Below are 11,509 nucleotides of genomic sequence, written 5' to 3'. Positions count from 1 at the left end.
TCATTACCTTATGGCAACACAACAATAGCTCCAGAGATGAGGATAAAAATATAAAACACAATAGAAAGAATCAGATTGTACATGTAGGCTTTTATTAGGGCAAACATTTCCATAACCATAAATATCTCATTAAAACAAACAGATGGCCAAGTACCTTTGTTAAACAGTGATTTAAAATGAAGTGAAAATTAGTAAAGTTAACTGTAAATGAAGATACTGCAGCATATAAACCAATGAGTCATCAATAACTTTTAATACCAGGACCTAATAACATTATTTTCCAGGTAAGTAATTATTAATGTTAAAACCATAATTAATACAGATGACACAAGTAACATTGTACTCTTCCATAGTAAAGAAATATGTTTAATATTTTTATGAATCCTATCTGGTAGTATAAAATAAACTTTAATGGACAAAAACTTTTAAAATCTCAGAAAAACAGACATGGTGAAAAGGTTAATAATGTGTACAAATAATTTAAAGATATTATCACAGGTATGGAAATGAAAGAATCATTTGAATGTAAGAAAATGCTATAAAAGCAGATGGTTGTCAAAATAGAGAAAAAGAGATATTTGGAAATAAATGAAAAGTCAAGATCCTATAGTAATAGCAACTATTTTTAATGTATGACAGATACTGAAATGCCTAGGCAAAAAGGAACAGACTGTTTCCTGAAGTGGTGGTGATAGTGGACAGAGGTAGCTTTTAAATATGCAAGGGACATAGCAAATTAACTTACCACCTCCATCAAATAAAAGTGAGAATCTCTTGGGAGAATTTAAGCACCATTAGCAGACACATCTTATGGCAGTTAATGAAATGCTTCATTTATCAGTGGAAAACTATTTCAAAGGTGAAAATGACGTAGGAATCAGAAGCATATTCTGCTGAGACCCAAGGAAGTTAACACTTTCCCGAACTGGAAAAAAATTCATAAGAAGGTATATAAAGTTATTGACTAAATCAGATTTGTTCTAAGAATAACTTGTGCTTAATGAAATAGCTTACCAGCTGCCACAACTCTGGGATCCTCATGAGACTGATGTCTCCCAGCTGCTCGGCTATCTGCACTCTCGTTCCACCAAAGAACATGAACTGCAGAAATAAATAAACCAGAAATAGATTCTAAAGACTGTAGCATTACTCAAATAAGAAAGAAACATTAATCAGAAACTGTAACTCCTATTCTTTAAATCAAAATAGTGATTATCAACAGGGTAACACTAAGTATATTAGTGATAAGATTTCAGAGGGGTGAGCGATTTGGGAGAAAAATTTATAAACACTGTTTCCAAAGTTTCCTTACTATAAATAATGCTGACATAAATTTCATTAGAGCAGCAGTACATGTATATCTATCATAAGAGCAATGTTGATGACAACTTCTACTAACATTTATTGGGTGCCTACTACGTGCTGAGCCTGGTTTTACATTTTGTGTGTATTAACTCATTTAGTTTTCATAATAAGCTTCAGTGGTAGGTTATTATTATCATCATTTTATGGATAAGGAAACGAAGGCACAGTAAGGTTAAGTAACTCACCCAAGGTGACAAAGTTTTAAGTGGTGGAGCTGGGATTCAAACCCAGGCAGTCTGGATCTGATTATTTTCTTAACATAAACTCCTAAAATTTAAATTGAGAGAACCAAAGAGTATCTTACATATATACTTACAAATGTACGGTGTATATATTATACACTATCCTCCAGAAGTGAAGTACTGATTTATACTCAGCATATTATCATATTCCTAGTACACTGAGAATAAATTTAATATTAAAAAGTGTGTGCACACACATTTCAGTAGTTTTTTTAAATAAAAATTCTATACGTCCATTATAGTAAATTAGAGATTTAAAAAACCTTTAATGTCATCATTCAAATGTGATTATATATTTTATATCCTTTCAAATTTCCTTCTTGTATAAATAAAAACATTCATATTTCCTAGAATGTTGGCAAAAACAGTTGAAAAAATTAAGCTTTTTATTTTATTGCCAAATTATTAAGGGGGGCAAGATTAAGCCAATACAGCCCTACATAGTACAACAGTACTTGTTTGTCCCCAACCCCTCTAATACTATATCTATATAATATGTTTTTATTAGGTAAAAAGTGGCATCCAATTATTGTTTTAATCTGCAACTTCTTTAATATATATTAGTCATCTGTGTCGTCTTTGCATAAGCTTTTATTTTTCTTTTTGCTTTTGGATTTCATTTATGTTGTTTTGGGTATGCACAGAAATTTGAGCCTTTGTACAATAAAATCATCAGTTCTTTTCTCTCCTTCATAGTTTCTTCATTTGCTTTTGGCTTAGAAATGTTGTTCTCACATATTATTAAATAAATTTATCTATATTTTGTTTCAGTAATTCTATGAATTCAGTTTTATAATTGATATTTATAATCCATCTTGATTTTATTTTAGTGTATGGTGTGAGAAAGGCATCTAATAATTGTCATAATTTTTCTCCTCTTCATGTATTTTCCAACTTAAACAAACATCTATTTTTGCACAGTCCAACTTTTTTTTTTACAATATATTATTAAAAGTTGAATTTCTGGGCAACGATCAGCTCAACTCTGGATATGTTAGGTTTGAGATGTCCATTAGACATGAAGTGGAGAATACGAGGACGCAACTGGATATTATGAGTTTTCAAATATTAAAAGTCTTAGTTATCCTCTCAGATAAACCTTATAAGCATTTTTCGAGTTTGCCACAAAAAAACAAACAAACAAAAAAACCCTCTGAAATCCTGACTGGAGTATCTTTCAACTTGAAAAGTTGAATATCCCAAATAGGTGTTTTATTAAATAAATCAATATGGTATACATACTATGTATGTATAAGTAGTGAGAAATGGGTAATTTTTTTCTTTGGGCTTGTCCATGTTTTTAATATTTACAATAACTATATATTACTTTTCACCCCAAAACAACCCAAGTAATATTATTAAAAAAAATCACAAATGGTACAACAGTACAAACTTTCACATATAAAATAAATAAGTTGCTGAGAAGCTTAAAAGTTCCCATCACAAGGAAAAAAAATTGTAACTATGTGAGGTAATGGATGTTAACTAAACTTATTGTGGTAATCATTTCACACAATAAATACATATATCAGATCATTATGTTGTACACCTTAAACTCACACAATGTTATATGTCAATTATATTGCAATAAAAGTGGAAAAAATCAATAAAACTACATTCAGAGATTATGTAGATTATGAAAAAAAGATTATGAAAGGAATAGGTGATTTCTTGAGGTTCTTTCCAGTTTAAAAAATTTTATCATTCTGATGTATCAGAGAAAAAAGCAGTTCAGTATTTGAAAAAGGCTTCATAAGGTATTAATATTCTAAATAAATAAGATTTAAAACAGGTTTACTCAACCCTTAAAATCACAAAAAACAAAAAATTTGGCAATAAAAAGTAAAATACACTCAATAATGAGAAGAGAGACAAACTGACCCAAGGAACTTAACAGTAGATCACCAATATACTTTGCAATTTCATAGAAGAGATGGACAACCGTACCTCTGTTGAGTATTCCATATTCTGCATGGAACACTCCAACTAATTTTGTGTAGCCTTGATTGACATGAGTATGAACTGCCCTTTTAAATGGGTCACCCCACAGAGCTGGCCCACCAGGTTTCATCTGAAAAGTAGCCAGTTCATAGACTCCTGGAATAGGGAGAAAAGTAAGTATTTTACTGAACACATTCAAGCAATTTGTAATCCTGTCTAGTTTGGTTCCAGTGGAAAGCTAATCTATATATAGATTTGGAGGATCATACACATATACATGTTTATGTAGACATATTTATTAATAATTTGCACTGTGATTTTATGTTTAGAAAGTCCTTGACCTACTTTAAGGATGAGTTGTTAAGCTTATAGAGAACAAAGAAAAAGGGACTGGAAGATATAGGTAAGTTATTATCTAAAATATTTTTAATCTATAAAATTTATCAATAAAATAGAAAATAATGGTATAGGACTTTTTAGCTGCCTGCATTTACACTTTTATAATAGAAATGAATAAAGTATTTTCCAATCTCTTACAGTTCTGTTCTTCTTTCCAACTTCTACTACTTTTTTGCTTTATATAATTTCCCCCTATAGGTTTCCATTTCTACCAGGAACAGCAAGCAAACAATGGACCTGAAGTGACTGTCTCAGAGTTTTTGAGGCAAAACAAACCCTAAAGGAGGTGGTTTTATTATTCCAGGTATATAATATCCAGGTAAATACCTGAAAAGTACTTTACCTTCTGGGTGGAAGTATAGGGTGGCTGGACAGAAAGAAACTAGGGGACCAGTAGATTTGAGAAGTAAAGGAAAAAAATGCAAAAGTTACTGAAGAATCATGAATAACATAGAGGAAGAGAACCAAGATTTGACGTTGTCTTTGAAGCCCACTAGTTCATTTAGATGGTGCCTAAAACTGAGGGGATCTAGGTGGATAAGGATCTAAGTAAGACTTTTCAAATCTCTTGTAATCCAAAATGCACTACAGAGTTGGGAATAATGGGGGAAATAAAATTTAAATTAGTTTATGCTTTTTCTAATCTGACCTTTGTTTAAAACTGGATTGAGGTAATAATTTCTTTAAGTCAGCAAGAAGTGAAATCAGGAGGAAGACAAATCTTTAGGAATTATTTTCAAACTGAGAAATAAGAGGAAGACAAAAGTTAGACTACAGTAATACAGCTTGGCAGTTTCAGTTAATTCATTCCCCGCAAACAGTCAAATTTTATAAGCAAATTTGTATTTAATGATTTGAGATTAGTAGTAATTTATGGAAAAATACTTTTATATCTAAAAGTTTGTCATATTTAAAAATTATGACAAAATATCATACACTATCCCTCATCTACCCACATGTGTTCCCTGCTCCCAAGGCCCAACTTCTCAACCTTTAGTGACCATGTCAACTTTTTCTATAATATAGCTAAACTTTAAGTATCAGTATGATACCAATTTGGAAAAATACTCCATTATTTAATGCTCAATTTTTAAGAATAAGCTAAGAGCTCCAACTTATTTTTATCTCAACAATCAACATATGTTCCTATATTATGCAAAAGATTAACTTCATTTTTTTCCAGTAGAACTTTAGTTTTTATAGCTTAAAATCTTTAATATTTTCTCCATCAAAATTCAGGGACTAAGACGGAAGGACTTACCTTCTTTTGGAGGTTTTTCTAATTTGCACCATGGCACCAGATAAGTAATTTCACTCTCTTCTTTATCAATAAGAGCCAAATTTGGAATGAGAAATTGTTCTCGCCATTCCTTATCTTTGGCCAAGGCTTTCTGAACTTCAGTTCGATGAGCAAAATTGTCTATGGGATGAAAAGGAGGAAGAAAAATAAAAATGTTTGATTTAAAACCTCCTGTACTTTTTCTCGGTTTCATTTAGTTCATCGAGGCCACGTAAGGACTATGTTATATCACTGGAGATACCAACATAAGTAAATGTGACACCTGTCCCCAAGTTGTTCATGGTCTAAAAGGGGAGTAGGAATGTAAACAACTGATGTCATATAGTAATGGGCTTCATATGCTCTACCACTTAGTAGGTAGTTGTGAGGCTTAGGTAAGTTATTGAATCTTCCTGTGTCTGTTTAACTCCAGGGCTGAAGTGAGGATTAAATGAATTAGCACATGAAAAGAGCTCAGAACAGTGTTTGGCACCTAGTGAGTACTCAATATCTGTTAACTATTCTTATTAATTTTATTGAGGCATTTAAATTATGGCGCCAGTTTAGAAAAAGACTATTTTTCTTTGTCAGTGGTGATGGTGATGAGTGGTCAGGTCAAGGTATAACTGAATTAAATTGAACATAAATTAAGATTTGCTTTTTCAGCCTCTTCTTTGAACAAACAGCTTCCAAAGAAATAGTGCTCATTCTCTTACTGTCATCCATTCTTTTTACCCAGTACTATTTCTCTTCTGTTTGTTACCCATATGTTACTAACATATGGGCCTTGTGCTAATATTTACTAATAGGGCCTTATAAGACTAATGGTAAAAGAGTTTTCTATGGTTTACGTTGCAGATAAGGAATAACAGCTTTCTTAGAGCATTAGTAAGTTATATCAGGACCTTACTAGTAATTTCTTATTGGGACGTGATTCAGCTGGTGGTGCATTAAAGCATAAATTGTGTTTTTTTAAATAAATTTGATTTTTGGTGGTGTTGGGTCTTTGTTGCTGCGCGAGAGCTTTCTCTAGTTGCAGCGAGCGGGGGCTACTCTTTGTTGTGGTGCTCAGGCCTCTCATTGCGGTGGCTTCTCTTGTTGCGGTGCACGGGCTCTAGGCGTGTGGGCTTCAGTAGTTGTGGTTCACGGGCTCTAGAGCGCAGGCTCAGTAGTTGTGGTGCATGGGCTTAGGTGCTCCGCAGCATGTGGGATCTTCCCAGACCAGGGCTCGAACCCGTGTCCCCTGAATTGGCAGGCAGATTCTTAACCACTGCACCACCAGGGAAGTCCCATAAATTGTGTTTTAATGGGGTTTGTTTTATTACAACAGGGAGAACCCCTAAACTATGGCCACGTTAAATACAGAATGAGTACTTTTCATATTAAAGTACTATATGACTATTAACTTTGGACACTGATGACCAAACACTAAATGAAATTATTAAAAGTTCTTTAGATATCATCAAGTCCTGATGTGACTTCACAAAAATTTAATATTGGAGTTAAACATTCTGGGGATTCCTGTAACCGTTCTTCTTGTAAACCAGGGGTTGGTCAACTTCAATATTGAAAGAACTCACTCATTTCCTTTCCTTTACCTCCCTAGACTAGTATAATGACAGTGAATTCCTTGAAACTCTGGGGGCAGAAAAAAAACCAAAGTGGTCCTGAAATATAACAAAATTATTAAATCTTAAGGATGGGTGAGGGCTTCAAAGTTAACTGTCATCCCCTATCAACTTCTATTTCCCTAAAGTCCCTAGATGTTTGAATGATTTCTGCTAAAACATTGATATCCAGCTATAGCTTCAATATAAAGAAAAAATAATTCTACTTTCTTTTATGATCCTAACCCACTCTGGTTCTTGCATTACCTGCTTTAAATTTTTCATAAAAAATCTTTACAATAAGCCATTCTAAACTTCTTTTTTTTAGAATTAAAGTCTAGTTCAGAATTTTATGACTTGAAATTGGAGATGCCACATTTTCCCAATATTGCTTCCCATATGATAATATAAAGGTTCCAGCAATGGGCTGTTAAGAGGTATACTGTTGAGAAGAATAATCACTAAATTAATTTTTTTGATATTGCTTTTTTAGTTTTACTTAACCTGTATGTATTTATAGTAACATAGATCCAAGAACTAAGTCTCATGTAATATCTAACTGAATGAAAATCTGTACTGAATACTTAAGCTGATGACTCATACCATACTTCCAAACATGAAACACTTTATTCATTCTGCCTCCAAATTCTACAGTCCAGAATCCAACCAATTCAGAGTGAGCTGTCCGAAGATGAATGTTTTTCTTAACATTTTCCAGGAACTCATTCATCTTTGAGGGCTTAACATAATAGGTACGAAATTCATAGAATGTTCCATCATATTGTCTGGGGCCTGTAGCAAAAGATGAGCACACCTGAAGAAAGATAAGGCAAATTGAAATATTTGGGAAAGGTAGGGTTTATAATATTATGTTACAAACAAATCTGAGTCTGGAAACAAGGAACACTCATTAAACTCATAATCTGTTTCGACTTCTGTTGTCCTCTCTCCACTGAATTTGTTTAGAGATATGTCAATAAAGATGCCTGCTTTTAAACATTCTAAATATATAGCTACTGTTTCCTAGCAGGGGCTCCACCTTTAGTCACTTTTCCATGAGAAGTTGCTCATAAGAAGGCACTGGGGCAGTCTCTTTACCAAAGGACTACAATTAGGATCCTAATACATTTTACAAATAGTTTATTATCCCTTATTTAGCTAATACTCCATCTTTATTGAATAGCATATGTATTAGACTTAAGCATTTAAAACAAATTTTTAACATATACAGGTATTTTGGCTGGCACAATGACAATGTGTTTACTGGCAGAAAACTCATTTTTTTTTTAGGTTCTTAAAACAATGGAAATTGCTGGTCAGATAGAAGTATTTTCTAAATCCAGTGAAGTGGACAACTAGTCAAATATAGGACAGGAGTGTAACTAAAGTAATAGGAAACTATGACTTAGCCAATTGCATTGTAATATGGTGATAGCCTGTGTAAATGCTAGAAAAAGGAAACATCAGTAAGTCAGAATTGTCTGAATAATTATTAGGGTTTAATTACAAATGCAACCAGCAGAAGGGCATTTAATCCACCCAATTATAGCAGGTTGATGGAAATATCCCTTAAGAACCATTCATTACTTTTGTAATAGTCATATGCTCACAATGTAAATTTCTAATTGGGTTCTCTGAGTAAACTTAACTTTCAGTAGGAGATGCTTTGTGTATGTATATGTGTTTGTGTATATATATATATATGTATATACAAATATATGTATATACACACATGCGTATACATATACATTCATATAGCATTCTAGTTTACATATCCATCGTACGTAAGTTTGGTTAGCATGTGCACATTTCCTGAAGCTGATTATACCAGAATTATCTATTAAAGTAGTTTTGGTACTTATAAGGCTATTGATGAATTTTGGGCTTATACTGACTACCTGATATGTCAAAGGAAAGCAGTAGGCTTCTTCCTCTGACATATATTTTGTTTACAAAACACAGTAATGCATATATTTTACTTGTGTATAAGGCTTAATTATAATAATCTCTCTTGAGGTCATTCCATGTCTATGATGCCCAACTGACTTAAGCTTGCCATCAAAAACAATTGCAGCTGCCCCTGTATTTGACAGATATTCTTTTTGTGCCATCTTACTAAACTTTACTAACAGAATGTTAAGCAAATAAAAACTGCCTAGTATTTATAGTTAAAAAATATTATAAATAAAATATAAGTAGATCAGATATCAGAAAATGGGCTAATAGGGTACTTGTAACAATTGCTTTTTAAGTTGCTTTTCAGGGAATCTGTATTTGGAGATCAAAACATGTGATCAAAGGCACACATTTTATTATCGTTGGCAGAAGAACGTGTCCTCCCTGTATCCTCAAGTCCATTCTCTACGTCTGCGTCTTTATTCCTGTCCTTCCCCTAGGTTCGTCAGAACCATTTTTTTTTCTTTTTTTTGGTTGACATTTAATAACGTCAAAGTTCAGAGTAAAATTCTAAGGAATAATTCTTGGTCCTGCCCCAGTAGAGAGAATCAGAATAAAGACTGTATTGCTAATCTCGGGTGAAGGGGCCATTAATGGTTCCTCTTTAGTCTTCACCAGAAAGTCAGTCTCTAGAGTAGATTATAATCCCCTTCTTACTGCTCTTTGAGAAAGAAGTAAAAGCCTAAACACCAAAAGGAAGAAACCTCTAGGTTAGATTCACAGAATAGGCCAATTCCTGACAGTTAAGGCTGAATCACAATAATTATTTTGTACATTTTTTAGCCAGATTAAATGAAGTTGTCATCATCATATTTGCTACGAGGTTCCTGACACTGCCTGACTAGGGCACCAACCTCAGGAGACAGTGGCATCTGGGCAGGATGCTTCACCACCTGCACCCTGGGCCCCCTCTTAAAGGTTCTCTGCCTGCAAAATGCTGGAAGGTTGTGTATTTCGCTTAATAGGGGGAAGCCTGTCCTATTGCCCCTTCAGTCTGGAGGGGCCGGACCAGTGTCTAGCCCAGGCCCCAAGGCGGCGACAGCAACCTCGCAGAGCCGCAAAAACGCAGCAGCTGGCGCTTCAGGGGTGTCCTCAGGGCTTCCGGGTACCTAGGCTAGAAACGGCCCCTGTCCACGACTGTTTGCGAGCCGGCCGGAGGCGACCCTGGCAGTGGGTCTTCCTGTAACGGCACCCTTCCTCCTGCCGCGCATCCTGGGGTCCGCCGCCTCGTGATTCCGAGACTTGTACTTGAAGTCTGCTCTGCGGCAGCAGCACCACGTTGGCAGGTCTGGGCCCGTAGGCGCATGCGCCGCCCGCGCTCTCCCCGCAAACGCCCCTCCCCGCCCCTCCCCCAGGGAACGATTTGGGCGCGTCCCGGACGGCCGGTACCTGAGGCGCCTGCGTCCGAGCGGCCAGAGCCTTAGTCAGGCTCCTTCGGAGGGCAAGCATGGTACGGCTTCGAGCGCTGAGAAGGGCAGCGGCCGGTATTCTTCCTTAAATTCCCCCTCCTGTGGCTTCCCGACTAGCAGGGAGCGGCGCCTGCACAACTGCCGGATGCAGATTCGGGGCGGGCCAGCTCCTCCTCCTGCGTTGGGGCCGGGCGCGGGGGCGTTGAGGGGCGGCCGGACCGCCCAGTCTGCCAGGCGTCCTTCGCAGCCTGAGCTCCAGACGCGTTTGGTGTTAGCTCTGACCCTTCCTTCCCCGTTGGTTCCCTCAAACGTTCTTACCCCCAGCGTCAGAAATGACATTAGAATTAGCTGAATGCTGAGGTCGTTCCCGTACCACCTGTCTGGGCCCATCGCCTCATCTCCTTGCGCACCTGCGTACAATTCCTAAAAGTTCGTGTGTAGGATGCGAGTGTGTACGACCAAGGAGCCTTAATTTTTCTGTTCCAAGTGCATTCTCCTTCCCCATTACTGCCCACAGCGTGAAGTTGCAAGGCTCCTAGTAACTTACACTGTATTTTCCAGGAGCTCAGAGGAATGGGGGCACCGAGCTAGATATGAAAAAATTCAAATATAAACATACGTTGTTAAAATTCTGTGATCCTTAAAAGCAAAACCTCTGGTCTAGTCTCCCCTATCCCTGATTATTGCTCACCAGAATAATCACCTTTCAACATTTTGAGCTATTTCTTCTGACGCCTGTTTCTGTATTTTTAAATAATAGGCATATTCTGCTATTTCTTGTGTTTTTTGTTTGTTTGGTTTTTTCTTTTCGGTTTAGATAGTATCTGTTGACTCCCTCTATGGAAGAAGAGGATTTATGTCTCTAGTATAACACTCCCCCCAAATAATTTCCCTTCCTGCGGCTAATAATATTTACATGAAAAATAATCAGTTAATTGATTACATCATTAATTTACATTATTTACATCATGTTAATGTTTATGTTATTCTTGCTAATAGTTACATTATTGCAAACATTAATGCAATATTGCTTATATTATTAGGACTGGGGGGTTAGTTGTACCTTGTACAATGACTTGAATCATCTGTTCAGAGGAAAGGAGGCTTTGTAAAATTCCAGAAGGGCGAGTCATTTTTTCCAGATGATGGGCATCCATTTCTAACTAATGAAGACAAAACAAAGCATCATCTGTGGCCAGACTGGATCTTTATATTTAAATTTATTTTCTTAGACTCCCCCCCCGCTGGAATTAACAATTCATTCCCTCATTCAACCCATATTAATTAAATTTCTTCTATGCTTCAGTCACT

General features: G+C 35.9%; 1 protein-coding gene across 1 annotated transcript; it reads right to left on the bottom strand.

Moving 5' to 3' along the window:
* Window positions 1-70: 70 nt before the first annotated feature.
* On the bottom strand, window positions 71-10,388 carry NIPSNAP3A (nipsnap homolog 3A). Its single transcript, XM_082600572.1, has 6 exons — window positions 10,179-10,388; window positions 7,437-7,647; window positions 5,209-5,367; window positions 3,555-3,704; window positions 1,015-1,101; window positions 71-925 (listed from the first exon to the last, which is right to left on the bottom strand). The coding sequence occupies exons 1-6, from the start codon at window positions 10,236-10,238 to the stop codon at window positions 849-851; spliced, it is 744 nt and encodes a 247-aa protein (XP_082456698.1). The 5' UTR covers window positions 10,239-10,388; the 3' UTR covers window positions 71-848.
* Window positions 10,389-11,509: the final 1,121 nt, after the last annotated feature.

The sequence above is a fragment of the Mesoplodon mirus genome (genome assembly GCF_964341445.2).
Source record: "Mesoplodon mirus genome assembly, chromosome: 1".
Taxonomy (NCBI): Eukaryota; Metazoa; Chordata; class Mammalia; order Artiodactyla; family Ziphiidae; genus Mesoplodon; species Mesoplodon mirus.
The sequence above is the reverse complement of the archived record's forward strand: the minus strand, read 5'-3'. Positions and strand labels throughout refer to the sequence as shown.